Consider the following 21,764-nt stretch of genomic DNA (forward strand, 5'->3'; position numbering starts at 1 on the left):
CTCGTTAGTGCCCTCATAAGAAAGGGCACAGCTTTAGCTAGAGAAGCAGGGCGTGGAGCTTGTCCTTTGAACACCTGCTTTTGGCATCCATTGTTTGGAGGCAAGGAGAAAAAGACTTGAATTACCACAACTGCATGAACATAGATATTGCAAGGAGGGGCAGACAAGCTATTCACAGATAAAAGCATCTGATATAAACACTAGTTATATAATTGCTGCACATGTTGGGTTAAAAGACATTAAGGGCAGGTCTACGCTTAACATGCTGCATTGGTGCAGCTGAACTGATCCAGCGCTTAAGTGAAGACACTCCTACGCCGACGGCAGAGCTTCTCACGGAGGTGGATTAACTACATTGACAGGAGAAGTTCTGCCCCCGACATTTCGCTGTCTACACTAGGGGTTAGGTCGTTACAACTACATTGCTCAGGGGGTGTCTATTTGTCACACCCCTGAGCAAGGTAGTTACACTGATATAAGTCTATAGTGTAGTCCTGGCCTAAGTTACTTGATTGGCAGGGGACTACCTGGCTTTTAGGATTTGTAATTGAATTGGAACCTTTCACTTGTAGGTCTCAGGTTAAAGTGTGGCTCAGATTAGTAGTGACCAAAAGGTACTACTATCTGTTGGCTGTTCAGTAGCCTGAGTGAAATTAATTGGTGGTCTCACTCCTAGGTTTTGCAATATGGTTAGCTATTGTGCTATCATAATAGGCACTTAACTGTGAGGCCTTGTGGGCATTTGAAATAAAGGGGTCAAAACTGAAAGGGCATGGTGGAGCCAACCTTCCTTTCCACTTTTAGAGGGGTTCCCTTCAGGTCCGGTTAGGCACTTTGATGGTAGCCAGTGTGAGGAAGCAAGGTAAATTCTGTGACTAGACAGATGACTTCTGTCTCTAGAGCTTTCTCTCTGGCTCTTTTTACCAGCAGGGAAACTCATTTTAGAAATGGAACAGAGTTACTCATCTTTGTATAACAAAGCCTCAGCAGGCATGAGCTAATGGTCAGGTGTTACCATACACATGTGGAGACATGATAATCATCAAATGACATGCTTTAGACTTGCCAGGACCCAAGTTCTGGCATCAGTGTTTCCCCTGAAGTTAGTCCCCTAGCATGGAGCATTGTCCTGTGCTCCTTGCTCCACTTTTGGTGCTGGTGACATCAACTGTTGCCAAGAGAACAGGATCCTGCACTCGGTACTTGGCAAGTAAGTAAAGGAGGAATGGCTTTTCAAGTGTTTTGTGAGTGACACGCACACATTGTGAATAACTTGGAATCTTAATTAGGATTCTTTCTGTGAGGTTTACTGCTTATTATTAAGGTAGATGAAAAGGGGCATCTGCTGGAGCAAGAGGCTATCGTAAATTTGATAGTATCCTTTTTGAAACTAATAACTGCAAAATAGTAAAAACAAGGAAGTGCTTTATTTACATGGTGTTGTGAAGGCATATGGCAGTTTTATTACTAGAGCCCCTTAAAATAATCCCTCAGGCAGGATGAACTAAAAAGTAAGAAGTCAAGGGAGCTGAATTAGATTAGATGTGGGGAGCTAGATAGACATAAATTATTGTTGTGTGGAATAGAATGAAAATGTGTGAAATCTACAACAGACCATTTCAGAAAATGTGAAATTGGATGGGAGCTAATTAAATTTAGCTAACTATATCAGTGCCGGTGGGGTGGGGGGCAGTTTAATTAATGCTGAAATATCTCTCTATTTAAACCTAGTAATTCAAGGTATTTGCTGTGGGGCATAATCTAAGTGCCAGTTGCACAAATGAGTTTGTTTTAAAGACGTTTGACATTGGAAAAATAAAGTGAAGAGTTTGCAGCAAAGTTTAGAGAACAGTTGGACTTTATATCTGAAAATCTGAATATTTTAAGAGGCTCCAATTCAACCAGCTCTGAGCCATGAATCCCTGGCCCTGTAGGTCAGTGGAGCTGCTGATTCACTGCTAAGAAAAATTCAGAGACCTGCTTTCCTCTTTCAGTTAATAGAGAACTGAAAAGAATTTGAGTGACCAAATATGATCACACATTCATGGATACCATGCTTGCATACCGTATAGATGCTGTGTTGCTGGGACTTACGGCTTTGTTTACAGAAAGTTTTACCAGCTACATAGTTCTAGTTATACTGGCATAAATCCTGTGTGGACATTTATTCCAGTATAAGGGTGGGGTTTTTCCCCCCCCCAGTTTAGCTTAAAACACTTCCTAAGCTAAACCAAAAAGACTCTCCTCTACTGGAATAAGAGTGTCTACACAAGCAGAATAATCATATCTGTTTAGGTTCTTTCTCAGCGTAGGCATGGCCTGACTCTATATACTGTAATGGCTAGATTTTTGGGATGATCACACAGTGTTACTCTTGTTGGCAGGTGGGCTTAGCAGGTTCCATATATAACTGTCAGTTCTGTCCTTTCACAGGTAACAATGACACTACACCTCAACCCAAACTGGGCAAAGGAATTGGCCTCTACTTTGCTCTTAACCGTCCTCAGAAGATGATACTTGATTATCATGCACATTGTGTAAAGAGTTGTCACTTTGGATGGGCTATCACCAGCAGGAGAGTGAATTTGTGTGGGGGGTGGAGGGTGAGAAAACCTGGATTTGTGCTGGAAATGGCCCAACCTGATGATCACTTTAGATAAGCTATTACCAGCAGGACAGTGGGGTGGGAGGAGGTATTGTTTCATATTCTCTGTGTATATATAAAGTCTGCTGCAGTTTCCACGGTATGCATCCGATGAAGTGAGCTGTAGCTCACGAAAGCTCATGCTCAAATAAATTGGTCAGTCTCTAAGGTGCCACAAGTACTCCTTTTCTTTTTGTGAATACAGACTAACACGGCTGTTACTCTGAAACCTATTTGAGACTGAGTCTCAGGTTAAGAAAACAACAGAATAAATAGATTAACATTCAATTTTCAAACACCCATGTAATATAGAGGGGCTGGTAGTGATTCCTGTGTTAGGTTACTCAGCACTTTCTATTACAAAGGATTATTGGGACCTTTTTCTAGAAGCTCATTGTTTCCAGTAGATCTTTGATATTTGGCTACACAAGTACCTTTATCCCATGAGAGTCTATTCAGATTTGGCTGAGCTATAAAGTATTAAAAATTGCCACTTCCTTTCTCTCTCTTGTGTTCTTTAGAACATTTTGCATGTTAAAAATCATAACATGTTCTGAGGCCAGGGTCACACCGCTGTTGTAGCAATAGCGTACACTGCAGTGATATACCCGTTCTAGTGTCAGAAGGTTCCCTCCTTCCCCAGCAGGGGTTCTTTATTATGAGAGCTATCAAACAGGGGTACTTCCCAACTCAAAAGTATTTTACAAGAGCCCCTCATTTCACTCTGCCTTCAAGACCAATCTGTCTACTTTCTCTTGGTTATTTATAACGTGCTTCTCATCTTAATAATCTGAGTGTCACCATCCTTCTTACTGAGCAAAGACTTCCTACACAAAGCCAATTTACACTGCTCTTTAATTGGCCAGAGAGGTCACTCTTGAGTTATGCTGAGCATTCCTGTTCCCTCCCCCAGGGCCTTTTTGTGGTGTTTCTGAAGCACTCCCAGTTCCTACCAGAACAAGAGAGTTGTGCAAATGAGGACAGGGCTTTGGTAATCATTGATTCCTGTATCAATCTCACATCCAGGGGCCAGAAAGGATTTGGCTCAGATGCCAGGTTTCCTTTCACATCCTCTCTTGCACTACAGGGACTGGGTTCCAAGCCCAGCCTGACTGGGTCGGGGAATGGAGTCTAGTTCTTCTAGTAGTGGAGTTAGTGACTTCTGACAAGATAGGTCACTTCTCTCAAGTTAATGCGAACTGATTTACACCAATTGTTTTCATATTAGCTCATTGAGTATTATAAGAACAGTGCCAGTCTCGAGGGGCAATATGAATACAAATCTGACCTTCCTTTTCCTCTCTGATCATTCAGTAGACAGTTCTCTTCCCTCTACACTGCAGATTAAGGTCTGTAGCTGTACTGCGGTAGACATACCCATGCTAGCTTTAATCTAGTTCACACAGGTAACTGAAGATGTGGCATGGGCTTCAGTGTGGGCTAGTGCCCGAGTACAAGACCGCTGGGGACCCTGGATACATACTCAAGTTGCTAGCCCACACTGGGGTCCATGCCACAATGTCTTCAATGCTAATATTGCCTGTTCCAGCTAGTTTTAAGCTTGACAGGTATGCCTACCCACACTACAACTACACCTTAAATTGCAAGGTAGGCTTCTATTAAGTCAGTGCTGATCTGCTACCCCAACATGGGGCAGTATAGTACTGTACTGCTGAAGTGGCCTCTTTTCAATTGGCGTTTGCAGAGCACTAACGAAAATACATGCTTACTATCATTATTCAGTTGAGATGTAAGATGAAGGTTCTGGCCACTTTGGGTCATTAAGATCATACAGCACTTCCTGTGTGAGCAGGATGGTTATCCTCTGTGCCCTAATCAAACTGTAATTTGTGTTCTGACATTCTTTCCCCCCAGGTAGTTTCAATCAGATAATATTCTTCTGGTGCTACATTTTTGTGCAGTGTTGCTGTGTGCTCTGAAACTGCCCATGCCTCCCACCCCAGCAGTGGCTGCATTTCAGTGATTACCAAGGTGGTCCATAAATATTATTTGTATGATAAGCTCTTTCTGGATAAGAGGAGCTTCAGAAATGCAAAGATATTTTACAGCAGTCATACTTTGCACTTTTTCAGAGTTCTAAGCCCAAAGCAGTTTTTAAACCTCTTCCGCTCTGGTGTGGCATTTGTACAGCCCATCACACAAGGAAACTTGGGATTTGTGGGGTTCTCACCTCTACTTGGTAAAATATATCCTACAGTTAGTTGTAGCTAAACCTGCAATCTAGAGAACATTACTAATAAAGCGATGGAAGCCATGATCAGGGTCAGCCTATGCAAGGGGCTAGTAGCCAGACTCCATTTTCTCCAGAGGCAGAGCTACTATTACCTATTATGTATGACTTCAGTACCTGCTAATAATGGAGCGGAGACAGTTGCAGCTCCAGGATCCTAGTACCAACAGGCCTGGTTTGTTATCTCAGTGCTATGAATTTCAACAGCTTCAGTGGCCTGTGATCTGAAATCTAGACTATCACAATTGATCACCTTCTATATAGGACCAGGAATACTTTCTTCAATAATTTGACTGAAAAATCAAATTATTGAAGAAAGTGAGCCTCCGATGAAGTGAGCTGTAGCTCACGAAAGCTCATGCTCAAATAAATTGGTTAGTCTCTAAGGTGCCACAAGTACTCCTTTTCTTTTTGCGAATACAGACTAACACGGCTGTTACTCTGAAACCTGTCATAAAGAGCCTAGTAACAGGGAGGCTTTCAGAATCAAGTGAGGGATTCAGACCTTCCTCCTTGAGTCAGGGTCTCATAGAAGAGTCTGGACTATCTTCAGGATCTTCTCCCAGCTAGGTTCCCCATCAAAGGATAGACTTCTGCAGTTGTCCCTCTCTAGGGCTTTGTAGGGGAGCCCACCCCCAGCACCAGCTTCCAATCCAAGGCCCAAGGGTGGGCAGCTAAGTGCTGCACCCTGAGGTGCAATACAACTGCCTCCCTGGGTCACTTCATACCTCCCCTCTCTTCCCACAGAGTAAAGATAAAATTTCAGACCTTCAGAATCTCCCATCCCCTCTTTGCAGGCTTGGTCAGGCCACCATAGCTAGGTTTCAGGCAGCAAGAGCACCTGTGGTGCTGCTTCCCAAGACCACAGAATGCGGATCAGCTCACTTCTACTATCTGCTTGACAGTGAGCTACTCTACTTCACTTTTTAAGCTCCTCCTCCTGCTTGGGCAAACTTTGCCAAAGCAGTGGGGTGGGGCCACCAGGGCCCCCAGCAGCTCCATAACCCCTTCCTCTCCAGTGTGGGGTTTATGTACCCCATCATGTGGCCCAAAGTTTTGAAGCAGCTGCTCCAAATCCCAAGACCAAAGTAGAAGGGTGTGTGAAAGTTTTATTTCCATGTTTGTTATGCGTTTCAGATTTTCATGTGCAATGGACACCGATCTCAACTCCCAGGACAGGAAGGACCTGGACAAGTTCATCAAATTTTTTGCTCTGAAGGTAATTTCCGTGTCTTGGTACTGGGACACTGGTAGGAATCCTCTCCTCTGAATTCACCTTCATTTATATTGAAGTTAAACCAAAACTCCCCATGGATAGAATTATAGGCTTGTATATCTGTTAATAACCAAACTGAGAAGAACTGAAGGTAAATGTAGATAGAAGATTCCTGTTTTACACATTTATTTTCCAGAAAAAAGCTGTTTTTCAGAAAATTTCCCTGCTGTAAAGCCTAATTGTGGGTCCCGAATACCCTTGTTAGCTCTGTGCCACTTGCCCCTGTGAAATTGACTAGGTGTGACTTCATCAAGCAGCCTGGACAAGTTTAAGTCTCCGTTCACTTAAGTAGTATTTCCTGCCGAGTCCTGATCTTCTTTCTGTCCATCTAGGTTCTTATATAGTACTTAAAATTATAATAGCTAAATACTTTTTGTTACACGTTCACAGATAACTAAAAAGTGAAACCCCTAATTCTAAGTAGTTCCCTGTCCTGATTAGGTAGGTAGGTACTGCAGTGATGGATGAGCTATAAATGCATCAACTGATAGACCCAGGTTACTTCTTTATGTATCTCCAGCTCCAGGATGAAGTTCCATAGTTTTTGGTAGAATTGGTTCAAATGCTGTGACCACTGATTATGAAATGGCTTCAGTGATTCCTTATTATTGTTACAGGGACATGGTCAACTTAAAAGCACGCTTCTGTCCAAAACATGTTTACCTGCTGCTATTACAAGTAACACCTTAGGTGACTATAGTGGAAGGAGATTAGCAAACCCCACTGATCCTGAGTTCTAAACTCTGCCTAATCCTTTCCCAAAAGTGAGATCATTTAACTGGTGTCCAGCTGCCCTGGATTGGCCTGCAATGTAGGCTGAGGGTCCTAGAGTGCTCTAGAAATCAGTGAGCATTTTTGGCTTTCTCTTTCAGACTGTACAAGTGATTGTCCAGGCCCGACTTGGAGAGAAAATCTGTACTCGATCATCATCCTCCCCAACAGGCTCTGACTGGGTAAAGTCATGTTACTTATAACAATCTCATCTCTCTCTCTCATCTACTTTATCATGCTGATAATATGGGGAACACTTTCAAGTAGTATATAAAAACAATACTGTACAATGTGTTGATTTTACATCTCAGCATGTACAGTAGTACCCTGACCTCTTCCCAGGCTCAGGAGAGGTTTGTGACTCTCACCAGTCACTTCTGCCAGATGACCAAGACTCATATCTAAGTTCTGAAGGAGGGTCTTTACCTCTTCATTCAGAGGTCTGAGGCCCTCATAAGAGGTGAGGTTTATAAGGGTAATGGGGGGCTTCTGGATTCTCCATGGGTGCATACAAGAACTAAGTGAGGACAGAGGGGTGTGTTTTGCCTTAGTACCCGATGTACAAGAATCTAATAAGAGCCAAAACAATGTTTATTAGTAAATATGAAAAATTTAAGCCAATCTGGGATTTGCCTGTGTTGGACTGTGATTTACTTACTCAGCAGGTAGGTCTTACAAATCCTTATGAAGGCGAAACACTCAGCAAGTGGTGATCAGTTTCTTTGCCGCCAACATACCCCACCATGAAGCCACAGAATCCTTCCTAAGGCTTCATCGGAGCTTGTATTTCATATACCTCTCTTCTCTTTCCCAGCTGTCTAACCAAGCTCCTAACCGTCTAAATCAATGCAATTAACTTCACTGCTAGTATGGCTTGAACAATTACAAACTCCATTGATGTCATGCATATCCATGGATGTTCCCTGCTATTATATGCTAATTCCCACCATGGAGCATAACCCAGTGTATCTGTATCGCTCTGAATATTTTGACTGTCCTGTCTGAAGGTCAACAAATGTTCTGGGTGTCTCCTCATTAAGGCCTGCACATTTAAATGCAGTGATGATCTGACTCTGTCTAGCTGTACCATAGTCTAGGGTAGCATCAGTCAGAGGGGCATCAGCTGGTATATTGTGGATCTCATGCTGGGGAACTGCAAAAATTATCTTTTCCCCTATGTGGGCAGCTTTTTTTGGAACTAAGCAAAACATTGGCAGTCATAACATGTTTGTGTCCCACATTGGAAGTGTCCGACCCATGTGGCTACCTTCTCCAGCCTTTGCAACCTTGGCTTGATCTTGTCCCATTGCCTCAGCTGTACTGTACAATTTCAGGTTTCTTCATCCAAGGTGAACCCACATGCCAGCAATGCAGTACATCACAATGACATAACCAAGTGCCAGGCCTCTTGGAACAACATGAGGTATCTGCGAATTTCCAGTCTCCTACACACATCCTTATCAATATCCGAGGATGTGACATTCCTTTAAGATGTAACCTGCCATGGTTGGTTCCAACGTACCTATGGACTAGACGCTAGACACTCTCAATACCTCGCTTAATCCTGTGGCCGCTGCTACTGCTAGTACCATAGGAAAGAGCCACGTTTCATCAAGCTTGCATCTTTTCTCAGCATAATAGATCCTTGAGTAGCATCTAACTGTGCACCAATATACTTTTTACTTTGGCCATTGTTCCAGCATCTTATTTTTATGAACTAGCATCTCCCACCCCCATTGAATTTCCTTTAGTCCTCCCTGTAGCTCCAGTATTAGGAAGCTGCTATACCATGAACCTTTGATACATTAAGATAGTTCGTAATTTTTCCATTTCATTGATTGCTGCTTCCACTTCCCTAAACGCCTATCCTGTTGTTCTAGCATCCTAAACATCCTTTAAATCCTCCCCATAGCCTCATTCTGTTCTTTTCACTTTAAAAGGTTTTGTAATTCAACTCTCACTTTCTGATTTTCTTCCCACAATACTGTGATATCCGTATGATTCCATGCTGATATTCCCAGTGCCCCAACTCCTATTACTGTTTCTATATCTCTCTCTCCCCCTGACTCTTTCACATCTCAGGCCATCAAATTTCCTCCAGTTCCACCCCATCCATTGACTGTTTGAAATTTTGCCTTGCTTTTGCTATCAGTCACATATAGAAGTGCGCATATTTTGCATGACAGAGCTCCTGTGGTAAAGTAAAATTGGTTAAATTCAATACTGCAGGTATCATTTGGTACTATACATTACTATACGTAGTCTGATGGTCACAATTTATTACTAATCCATTGTCGGTTTCTGCTTCTGTGGATGGATCATCATCTCGCTTCAATTTTAGAATAGGAGGCATTGTTACTCCAGTATGTTCAGGAGTGGTAGTGGTACTTTGGTCATTCTTAATCCCATTTGGGGAGAAGGTCTGGCATGTTAGGCTCCTGGGCGGTAGCTCAATGAGCTGCTAAATTAACTCTAATATTTCCTGTATGTGTTAACTGCATGCCATGAATTTTTTAGATTAGCTGTTACCATCCCATTTAAACACACTGTCCCTACCTGGGTCACGTCCGAATCCGTGCTCCTGAGAGTTGTTTGTGCTGCAGGATCCTCCACCTTGGCTGTTCTGCAGTCTGTATCAGAACATTGGCTTTCCTGCATGATTACCCAGGAACCATAAGGCTAGGGTGGCATTCTCCCCCTCGTGCACTGTCACCATCTTGTTCTGCTGTATCACAAATTCAGTGGACCCCAATGCAATGCAGATTATGCCTCCCATGGTGACCAACCTAGCCTTGGCTGTTACATAGTAGCGATCCTCCCAGCTGGCTTTTGGAAATGGCTTTTTATCCGAGACATATTGCAGAAGTACCTGGTCTCCCACTTCGTACTCCTTGCCAGAAGTTTGGCCATAAAAATAACTTCATTTTTCACTGGGCTTCCCCCTAAATGAAGCAGCTCACATTTTATTTTTATATTTCAGTTTTTAATACATTTTTCACAGGTGAGACTTTTTTTGGCCTGGCCTCTGTTAACTGCTGTATTTTAGCAACATTCTGTTTTACTGTTGGTTTGATTTCTTTATTCTTTTCTGAGTCTCAGCCAACTTGCTTTTCCTTAAATCACTCCACTTCAGTTTTTCATTGTGAAATAGGACATTTCCCAAGGCTAAATTCTGGGATTGTAAACTTTTTACCTTTTTGCCCAGAGTGAAATGTTTTCAGCCAATGTATTCTGCAGCTTTAGGTTTCTCTCTGCCTTTTGTACTCCTTTTTTAGTTTAGCACATTTTGTAGCTGTGCCTGCAGTTTCCTGAGAATCATGGGCCACAAAAGTGTGAGCTACGCTGACATCTGTGGGTTTAGTAAGACAGAAAGTGGTTTCTTGTCCTGTTGCCCCAGTCATGGTAATACACTATTGCATTCCATGCCCCACCTGAATTCTAGATGTTAAAGAGACTGAGACAAAGTTCCTCCTCCTGCCTTGGTGGGTCCTGTGCTTATTGGCAGATTTTCTCGCCTCGGAGGTTCACGGCAGCCCTCAGTTTGGCCACTTTTGTGGCTCAAATCTGCCGTTCACTCAGTTAGCCTCATCACTGGCCAGAAAGGAAGAACAACAATCCCCTCAGTCTCTGCTGATCCACCTAGTGGTTCAGGGAACAGGTCAGAGACCTTCCCCTCTGGTGGAACCCACAGTCCAGTTCAACTCCTCCGGTATTGAGTTGGAGGGATGGAGGGAACCTGGGCCCGCCCTCTACTCCGGGTTCTAGCCCAGGGCCCTGTGGATTGCAGCTGTCTACAGTGGCTCCTGTAACAGCTGCGTGACAGCTCCAACTCACTGGCTACTTCCCCATGGCCTCCTCGCAACACCTTCTTTAGTCTCACCACAGGACCTTCCTCCTGATGTCTGATAATGCTTGTACTTCTCAGTCTTCCAGTAGTATGCCTTCTCACTCTCAGCTTCTTGTTCCTCTTGCTCCCAGCTCCTCGCACGCACACCACAAACTGAAGTGAGTTCCTTTTTAAAACCCAGGTGCCCTGATTAGCCTGCCCTAATTGATTCTAGCAGCTTCTTGATTGGCTGCAGGTGTTCTAATCAGCCTGTCTGCCTTAATTGTTTCCAGAAAGTTCCTGATTGTTCTGGAACCTTCCCTGTTACCTTACCCAGGGAAAAAGGACCTACTTAACCTGGGGCTAATATATCTGCCTTCTATCACTTTCCTGTAGCCATCTGGCCCAACCCTGTCACAAGACGGATTCTCCACTATCAAGCAAAGCATGTTTATGGATGTCTCCTATAACTGATAATACGTTGTGGCATTCCCACTCATCCAAGGTGAAGTGGGTAAGAATCCTGCATGAGTGGGAGGAGGCTCAGTATCCCTACTGAGGGACGGATGAAGCAGTTCCAGCCAGCAGACTGCTCCCTGTTCCCTAGGACACCTCTTGGAGCCTCCACACCACCTCCTCCAGTTCCTCATTGCACCTCTCTTCCTCATAAAAGGGGATCCATGGGTGCTCACAACCACCTCCTTTCTCTCTGCCACACACTCTACCGTACCCAGGGGTTTCTGTACTACCCTTGGAATTGCATTCCTGGCCACTTTCAATCCTGTATGCTTCAGCCTCATCCACAGGGTCTTTGTGCTTTTCACCATGTCCTGGGGGGTAAAAATATTTTGCTTTTTCAACCTGAACATTAGTTCAGCCCCTCTCAAATACCATTTTAACTGCCTCTCTAACCTCTGGAAGTGGCCCATCGATAACAAGTTGTGGGTAGTCTGAATCATCACAAAATGGATTATTCATGACCAGAGAACAAGCAAAAAAAAAGTCGCTCTTCGTGTTTGGCAGGGGGCTCCTTAGGTTTCTGCTTAACAGCAACAACGGTGGTGATTGCTGCATCAGACCAGAATAAAACTCGGATAAGCTCTGCACACAACAACTGCCACTATATCCAGCCTCTCTAGCCCTGTGGAATACGTAGCCAAACCCCAGAGCCAACTCCCTTTTGTAAAATCCTCTCCTATCCCTCTAGTCAGATCACAAAATTCAACCTGCTCTCTAGTTTTCAGAAGCCACTTCAACACTTCCTCCGTGCTTCTGGAGCAAGGGGCTATTTCTTGCAGTATGGCTATCTCCTCTGGTAAAAGGTTTTTAACCTTCACCTCTAAACAGGTACCACCCTGATTGTTTTGGACTGTGGACATGATTATAGGCTCCACTGGAACAGGCACCATAAGAGCAGCTTTAGAGTCCAGATTGCTCAAGGAAGGAAAAAGTGGATTATGAGGAGGTGGAGCCTCCTTAGACAATACAACACTGTGCTCATTAATGCTTCCTTCTTCCAAAAGTTTCACTGTCTGATTAAAAGCCCCTGTCAGTTCTGTATTCTCCAATTGCACTGCTTCTAGCTGTGGTTGCAGAACATCATTCTGCTCCTTAAGAAACTCACATTCTTGAGCGTTCTCAGTCAAAGTTCGTAGCTCAGTGACCTTGTCTATCAGTTCTTGTGTCTCACCCTTCTGCATTTCTTTAACTTGAGTTTTTATTTTCTGAATTCCAGTTTCAGTGCTCCATTTTGTTTCTCAAAAGCTCTAGTGGTCGCTATCTCACCCTGAACTGTGTCTTTTACCCTTTTCTCAGCAACCTTTTTGTTGCTGAAAAAGTTGCTTTCAAGCACATTAGCCCCCACTTCAAGCAGATTCTGTCTTGTAAGGGTGTCCATCTCCTTAAGGGAACCCCCACCATGTCTTGTCTACATATCTCTCCAGCGACTCCGCTGTCCCTTAAAAATGCCTTAAACCCCTCAATAGCCTTAGGTCGCAGTCCCTGGGATATTGGCTGTTAGCCCAATTTACAAACTGCGTAGCTCACCAGAACGTTGGAATGAGATTCACTTTCTCAGCAGAGGGGTATAACAAATCTTTATTAAGGCAAAACACTCAGCACATGGTGGTCAGTTACTTACAAGTGGGAAGCTCATCAGGACAATTTCATCAGTCACCTCCAGCACTGGAGAATACCACTTCAACCTTGCTGTATTACACAAACTTATGTATAACTTTTTGTTATCTTTTCTTATACATACATCATAGTCTTTCATTTCCACGTTAACTCTCCTCCCCTGTCAGTACAGGTTTAGTGTTAGTTCAAATGAGTCTTTTCTAGCTTTTTAGTTTATCTTTTTGTTTTCTCACAGACATGATTACTCTGCAATTTCTTACACATGCACAGTTCTACTTATGCTTACGCTGTTAAATTTTATCAGACCAGACTCTTAAAATTCACAGAAGGCTTCTGTCAGGCTTAAATATGTATTCACCCTCAATAGTCCGTTCTGTAACTGTTAGAGTGGGCACCTCTTTAATCTGTTTTGTAGCAGATTGCTCTAACTTGAGTCTGTCTGCAGTGTGCACTGGACAGGTTTTCCAAAGGAATCTGAAAAATAAAGTAAGTTCTTTCATTTTGCAGTTCAACTTGGCAATCAAAGATATACCAGAGGTAACTCATGAAGCAAAGAAAGCCCTGGCAGGACAGCTACCTGCTGTTGGACGGTCAATGTGTGTAGAGATCTCTCTCAAAACCTCTGAGGTAAGAACCCAGTCAAGATACATCACCATTTGCTGACTTGCCCCTTAAATTACCTGCCTAAGCTCTTATTCTCTTGCCCAAGGCCATGTAAAAATCTCTCTAGACCTGCAGTGTGCTAGTATGCCACTGAAAATGAACATATTTTACAACTAAAGGGAAATCTCACTGCAAATTGGTGAGGCCAAACGCTTAGTGGGAGAGCTGCAAAATCAGCTTATTAGCTCACCTTGGGAGCTAAGCCATTCTGATGTAAGCATGTCCTGAGTACAGCCTCCATCCTACTTTTTATGGGGCTCCCTTGTCCCACAGTAAGATATCTTTGGGTCCTGTCCTTGTTAGCACATGCATATAATGAGGAAATAATGACCATCTGTTTACAAAGAATCAAGAGTCAGGAAAAATACATTCCCTTAGAACAATGGTTCTAAACCTATTTACCATTGTGGGCCACATCCAATACTACTTGTATGGCCCTGAGGATGTTACATGGGCTGCAGCTCTGTGCTGATTGGGCCACAGGCTGAGAACCACTGCCTTAGAGCTACATTGCTGTAACTGATTCTTAATGAAATGTGAAAGAGCTTGTTTGTTTTAAATGAGCTATGTTCCTGATCCTTTCTCTGATGCAGGGAGATTCCATGGAGCTGGAAATCTGGTGTCTAGAAATGAATGAAAAGTAAGTGTGTGTTCCTCAATTTTTTTTTTTTTTTTTTTTTTTTTAATCAAATGAGCAAGTTTTTCCTGGCTGACTGAATGATTGATTGAGCACACAGGGGACCTCACCTGAAACTGGAAAAGCTATGGGGAAGAGCTTAACAGCATTCCAAGATGTTGCCAAGGGCAGATCAGAAGGTGTTCCAGAGAGGTTCATATGAGGGGCCTTTAACCAGCAATTGGAGCTGTCATGCTCTGCTTCAATGTCCTGTGCTGTCTGGCATGCACCCTGACATGTACATCACAATGAGCAGCAGCCTAGTGGGAATGGAGAGACCATGGAGAAGGAGAAAAAAGACAAAATATTCTCTTCTCAAGTGCAGCGAGAGTTGTAATAAGCCCTTCAGGATCCCAGTATTATGTACCCGACACTGATTCTCAAGATGTGTGTGTAAAGGAATTTGGAGGCAAAGTTGGCATTAAGTCCTGCTTTTGTACTTTCCATCAGTTAAGTTAAAGGGAAACACTGTCATCTGCTTTTTCATAGCTCTTGCTTTTTGTATTCTTTGTTTCTCCCACCCTCTCCAAAACTGAGAAGTAACAAGGGAATGTAAGATTTGCCATATTAGATCATTGGTCTTTCAAGTCAGACATACCACTCGTGATGTTTCAGAGACAAGCCCCTCCCCCATGCACAATGCCCCTCTCCTGCTGCTTACTGTTCGTCAGAGAAGAGGATTAGAAATTAATTCTTTCTTGGTCCCTTGTGGCAATCAGTGTGTGCTGTCAAGCATGAAATTCAATTACCCAGGAACTACAAATGTTAATTATGCTAAAGTTACCCCTCTCTAGTACAAGGCCCTATACCTTCTGCAGCAGTGAGTTCTACAGAATCACTATTTACTGTTTGTCCTGGACTGGAATAGGAGTCTTGGCCTGCTAGCCCAGATACAGATTACCATCCTGATGCTTTATTTCAGGTCTGTCTTTCACTCTTAAGCAAGTATTAGATTACTGGCCCAACTCCCTTTTGGTGTAAATTTGCATTGCTTGGCTGGAAACATTGGTCTAACTGCTTCTATGTGCTCTCTAGGTGTGACAAAGAAATCAAAGTTTCGTACACTGTGTACAATAGGCTGTCTCTGCTGCTGAAGTCCTTGCTTGCTATAACCAGGGTGACTCCAGCCTACAGACTTTCCAGGAAACAGGGCCATGAATACGTAATACTGTACAGGTAATGTAGACTGATATTCTGTGTCTGAACTGAAACAGTAGGAGACTTTTAGGCACACAAAATCCAGCTACTCAATTGGAATTTGGCTAGAAAAACCAAAGCCAATATCTGAAACTTATGCAAAAATTGCCAGAAGATAGATAGATCCCTAATGATCAGGCCTTCAGTGTTCTACCTGATTTGTAGCACAGCGCCTCCAGCTGCAGCTCGCCAACCCACCCTGGGATGCTGGAGAACAGATTTAAAAATGTGTGTAAATGTATATGTGACTTATGCACACACTAATTGTACATGCACTTGAACAGTTAATTGCGTAACTGGTCATTCTGGCAAACAATTACCAAAGACCTATATAGAATCACAATAAATGCATGCACAAATTGGACACTCAAGTACATTCATGCAGAACACAATTTAAAAAGCTAGTTCTGGAAGAAGGTCATTTCTTAAATCCTCACTGCCACTTCCCGCCACTCCTAGGATTTTCCTGTGGGTCTCCTACCCAAATACTAATCAGGCTTAGCCCTACTTAGCTTGTGAGATTTGATGGGCTCACAACTTGAGGTAGGATGGTTGCTGGCCTAATCCCGTTCTTTTTGACCTCAGGAAGTGGTTGTATAGAGCATTGGGGTGGTGAGTTGAAGCTACTGCAAAGTCACAGGTTTGTTACCATGATTGGCACAGAAGTTGTGAGGTTTAACAAAATTCTCATCTTTTCTCTGTTCTTGCCCACATTGCTTGTTTCTTTAATGTGCAGGTAACAGAGTTCAACGGGATTCACTCACCATTGAGGTTGCCTCCTTGTGGCTGGGTCTGGGGATAAACTCTAGTCTGGTCTATTGCCCCCTTCTGCCACTTGCTCGCCCTGTGGTCCTTTTCACTCTCCAGCACTCAGGGTGCTCTCTCTTCATGACTCAGCCATCTGGCCAGATCACTATATAGTTTTTTCCCTTCTGGTGTATCAGTATCTCGCTAGACCAACTGTCCAGATGCCACCTTCACCAGTCCTGTGCCACTTCCCAGTGGCTGGTAGGGGAACTTGAGCCTGCCTGCTACTCTAGGTTTCAGCCCAAGGACCCTATAATCAGCAGCCAAGGTCTAAGCAGTCTCAACCCTCACTGCTCTTTCCCTGGGCTTCTTCCTACTCTGCCTTCCACAGGCTTTTTTGCCTACAACTCCTGTGGGTAAATCCCTTCCACCAGGGACAGGATGGGATCCCAGGGCTTTTTCTTCCTCATAGGTTTCCTCCTACCCACTTCTCTGTGCCCAGAGAACAACTGAAAGACTCTCTCCCTGCAACCCCCTTCTTTGTCATAGGTTTTTTTTGTTTGTTTTTGGTTTTTTTGAGGCACAGCAGTGTCATCCCACAAGGCTATGACCGCCACTTTCTCCATTCATTTTAGCCATTTTTTTTATCCCTCCCTCCCCACCCAATCATTCCATTTCCGTTCAGGGAAATTTTTTTGATTCCAAGCCAGCTACATTTTTTTATGAAGAAACTTACTTTCTGTAGACTATTGCCCAGAATGCCATAGAACATGTTTCTTTGGTTTTGTGCATATTATTCAGCCCATCTTTGTCTTTTTAATCAGGTTAACTTATTATTTAACGCACAGTGACCTGCTAACACACTCTAAAAATGACTACTTCACATTATGATAATTGTGGCATATAGTATTATCTCCAATTTTTTGAGTATGTCATAAAACCTTTGTCCCTTTGTTTCCTTGACCCATAGTTTTTGCCATTCCTTTGCAAGCTTATTCATGATCACACTTTTAAATTCTCCTCTACTTAAGGGTATCTTAATATCCACCTCCACATGGTATTTTTGTCAGCCATTTCATATCCTTTTGTCAGCCATCTGATTTCCAGGTATTCTGATGTGCATAAGAATCCATGCTATTGTTACACAGACACCTGCTTGCATTGTTTCCATAGTTAGAAACGTTATTTCACTTGTCATTCTACTTTCCAAAGTCCCTGTTCTGATTGTCATAATGCCTGACAAGGAGTCAGATAAAATTGCAGCTGTAGCTGGTCACGCATCTCCTACCCAGCTCAGTGCCAACATTATGCCCATTAGTTTAGCTTTCAGAATGGTCCCATAATTTGATGGCATTTTAGATTTGTGGATTCCAAGACTAGGAGCACAGAAGGCTGTTTCCACTCTACCCATGCTGTCATCTTTTGATCTGTCTGCATAGATTTGGCAAAGCTGGCCTCATTTTTTCTAAATAAATTCAGAAATTTGATTAGTCCTAATGTGTGAATTTTTTTCTTCTCTTGGTTTGGTTTTTTACATACAATTCCAAATCCACAAATGGGGAATAACTGCAGCTGTAATTTGATTTCCCATGATTAAAAAATTCTAGTTCTCTCAATATTTCTTTTTTACATATCTCCTTTTTCCCATTTTTACTCTGATTAGTATGAGGAAATGTGTGGCAATCCATATCATTTTGTCTACTTGGCTCCCGGCAATCCTCATACTTCTATTTTCATGATTCCCTTTTACCTTTGTGCAAAAGGTTAGATCTAATAGTTTCATCCTTGGATTGATAGGTCCCTCTTCAGTGGCTAGTTGCAGCACACATTACTGAGGTAAACACTGCACCACATGCCAGTCGCAGAGCTTGGGCCTGGAGCAGTTCTAGGTGTCTAAGAGTTGTTTTTGAGGCTGAACCAAAAGCTTGGCATCCATTGTCTAAAACTGGTCTTATCAATGCTTCACTATACATTATCAATACCTTCTTATCTGCATCCCATTTGTTTCCAGCTACGCCTTTAAGTAAGTTCATCCTACTTGTACATTTTCGTGTGGTGTTATCTATGTGACCTTTCCAAGTTAACATTTTATCAAGCACTATTCCTAGGAACAAAACTTTTGTTCTGAATTTTTTCACCATAAAGAAATAAGTCCCAGTCTTCCTTAATTTTCTTCCAAATTAAAAACATTTCCTTAGTTTTTGCACGTGAGAATTTAAATCTCCAATAATTTCTGCACTTGGAAATTCTCTGGAGTGCCTCATTTTTCTTTTCCACAGCTATTTCAAGTCTTTTATGCTTAGTTCATATAGCACAGTCGTCTGTGAAAAGGGAAATACTTATTCCCATCTGCACACTTTCCAGGAGGTCACTTATCATAATGGAAAAAAAGAAGGGCTAACAATACTCCTTGTGGAGTTGCATTTGTAAGCTTGTAGGTTTTGGTTAAAGCTGTTCCCACTTTGACTTTTGTAGTTCTGTCCCTTAAAAAGTGCTTTATCCACCAACATGTCCTCTTTTGTTAATTCCAATTTTGGTTATTTTTATATAGGAGGCCTTCCCTTCATAGCATATCATATGCTTTTTCGATGTCCAAGAAGTCCTCAGTTCTTTCGATGTCCATAGAGTTCTTAGTCCTTATGCTTTTTTGTACCTCCAGTTCTAGTCTCACTATATGATCAGTTGTACATCTTCCTTTGCTGAAACCACTTTGTATCTCAGTTATAATACTTAGTTTATAAATATTTTCTTCAAGTATTCCACAAGCCTTAAATTTATCATTTTTTTTCCTTGATTTTTCCCACTCATGGTATGAGGGCAGTGGGCCCATAAGGATCAGGTTTTGTATGATCCTTGCCTGGTTTCTTAACTGGTATTACCAATGTTTGTTTCTATGCTATTGGCCCCAGTCCTTTTTCCCATATATCATTCTATAACCACAATAGAATCTTTAAACTCCCTTCTGACCAGTACTGGAGCATTTCATTATATATATTATCTTTACCTGGAGCTGTAGTTTTCCTTTTTCTAATGGCTGCAATAAGCTCCTGCATTTTAAAATGTTTGTTTAGCACACCATTAGTATATTCTCTCCAGCCATTTAATTGGTCACCGTTTTTCTCAGTACATCTTTTTCTTCTCACAAAACTCATTGCTTTAATTCATATCACTACTGACCTTTTGGAAGTCTTTTGCTAAAATGGCTGCCTTTCCTAAGTTGGAGACCTCAATATCATTGTTTCCAATAAGATCAGGTATAGGTTTACTTTTACTTTGAATTCCATGCACTCAATTTGCTTATATATTTCTGAAAGCTGAGAATCTTTGTATCATTTCCTATAGAAATTTTTCCAATTTTTTGTCTTTTTGATAATCCTTTGCGCTACTACCTTACATCTTTTATAATTCATTAAGTCTTTACTGTTCATTGTGTGTTTTGCTTGCTTGTCTGCCTTATTTCTTTCCTTGATTGCTAATTTGCAATCTTCATTATACCAGGGAATGGGATTTCTGAGTTGTAGGCAATTTCATGTTTTGTAGATGGCCAGATTAGTTGCTGCTGTAATTCCTTTTATTATGTTATAGAATTCTCCCAAGTTGTCACTTGCACAGTTACTACATAAATATTCATCACATTTATATCTTAAAAAGGCCCCAGTTAGCTTTTTGAAAATTTCAGCTTGGAGCTCTGTGTTTTTCTACATTTCTTTGGCTTTGGTACTCAATCAGCATAGGGAAGTGATCACTTCCTATTCTGTCATCTTTATGAATTTCCCAGTTGCATTTACTATGTATTATTTGCTGTGGTTCCCAAATCCAAAACTGAAAAAGATCCATCCATTAAATTAAATTTAGTAGGTGTTCCTATATTCAATATTACCAGGTTATGCATATCAAATTGTTCTAAGCATTTACCATTTAGATCAATTTTCTTATCTCCGCATAGCTCAGTATGACTATCAAAGTCTCTGCAAATTATGACTGTTTGTTTGACTGTTTTTTCTAATTCTAAAATAGTTTATTTGGATTACAGTAGAAACTCAGAGTTATGGATACCTTGGGAATGGAGTTTGTTCGTAACTGAAATGTTTGTAACTCTGAACAAAGTGCCGTTTAGGCTCCAGATCCAGTAGCTGACACTCAAAGCCAGGACTCAGCAGCAGCTGAGCAACCTAGTCAGCCCTGGCATGAGTTTGCACCTTGTCCCATTGGGGGTTTGAGAGAGAGCTGCGCAGACCCCAGCAATGCTCCTGCTCTGCTGTCTCCCGTGGGTAGGGTGGGGACCAGTAGCCCAGATGTGCTTATCTTTAAGATGCAATACAGGCACAGTACAGTACTTGGCTTTTTTTGTGTTTTTGTTTTTAAATTCTCTGCTGCTACATGATTGGTTACTTCCGGTTTCACATGGTGTCCAGTTGACCAGTCAGTCTGTAACTCTGGTGCTCATATTTTTGAGGTTCTACTGTATAAACACTATAAATCTGTATTTAATGGTTTCTGTTCTGCATGGGAATCTCAGTAGCATTATATTCAAACCTTAGTTACATTAAAACGGATATGCAGAAACTAAGTCCCTCTTTTATAGCCTCTTAATCTCTCCAGGGTATATCATATCCTGGTAAATTTGAACATAAGCTTACTTATTACCCATATTTCTTGCACACATGTTACATCAGGCTTTTTTCCCATTTCAAAGATGGCTTTCTTAAATTCTTGTCCATGTGCATTCCAACTAAGGATCATTAAAACCAGGTTGTTTAGGTTGTATTATTGCCTTAATTTAAAAATCACATGAATGCAGTCAATCAAGAGGTTGTTTATCTTTAGATATTTTTCTACTGCTTTTGCTATGACTTTAATCTTTTCAGCTCCCCCCCCACCCATCAGCAAGATGCAGTTAATTACTTCTGTAATTAATGTTATAAACTTCCCTTTACCTACAAGCAATACACAATCTCCCATAACTCTCTCAGGGTATGTCTACACTACGAAATTAGGTCGAATTTATAGAAGTCGGTTTTTTAGAAACCGTTTTTACATAGTCGATTGTGTGTGTCCCCACACAAAATGCTCTAAGTGCATTAACTCAGCAGAGTGCTTCCACAGTACTGAGGCTAGCGTCGACTTCCAGAGTGTTGCACTTGTGATTAGCCATCCCACAGTTCCCAGAGTCTCCACAGCCCATTGGAATTCTAGGTTGAGATGCCAATGCCTAATGGGGCAAAAACATTGTCCAGCATTATCCAGCAGTATATGCAGCACCAGAACCTGCCAAAGCGAAACCAGGCGAGTAGGCGACGTCAGCGCAGGGACAAGAGTGATGAGGACACGGACACAGACTTCTCTGAAAGCATGGGCCCTGGCAATGTGGGCATCATGGTGCTAATGGGGCAGGTTCATGCCGTGGAATGCTGATTCTGGGCCCGGGAAACAAGCACAGACTGGTGGGACCGCACAGTGTTGCAGGTTTGGGACGATTCCCAGTGGCTGCGAAACTTTTGCATGCGTAAGGGCACTTACATGGAACTTTGTGACTTGCTTTCCCCTGCCCTGAAGTGCATGAATACCAAGATGAGA

General features: G+C 42.3%; 1 protein-coding gene across 12 annotated transcripts in view; it reads left to right on the forward strand.

Moving 5' to 3' along the window:
• ATG13 (autophagy related 13) overlaps positions 1-21,764 on the forward strand; it is a 49,614-nt gene that overhangs the window by 2,402 nt on the left and 25,448 nt on the right. For 11 of the 12 annotated variants that reach the window (XM_073348218.1, XM_073348221.1, XM_073348217.1 and 8 more), the window contains exons 2-6: positions 6,033-6,114; positions 7,044-7,124; positions 13,412-13,531; positions 14,161-14,207; positions 15,279-15,419. In XM_073348218.1, the coding sequence (XP_073204319.1) occupies positions 6,046-6,114; positions 7,044-7,124; positions 13,412-13,531; positions 14,161-14,207; positions 15,279-15,419 (458 nt within the window). In that variant the 5' untranslated portion in view covers positions 6,033-6,045. The remainder of the gene's footprint in view (positions 1-6,032; positions 6,115-7,043; positions 7,125-13,411; positions 13,532-14,160; positions 14,208-15,278; positions 15,420-21,764) is intronic. The other variant, XM_073348220.1, reaches the window with a different exon arrangement.

The sequence above is a fragment of the Lepidochelys kempii genome, chromosome 6 (assembly GCF_965140265.1).
Source record: "Lepidochelys kempii isolate rLepKem1 chromosome 6, rLepKem1.hap2, whole genome shotgun sequence".
NCBI lineage: Eukaryota > Metazoa > Chordata > Testudines > Cheloniidae > Lepidochelys > Lepidochelys kempii.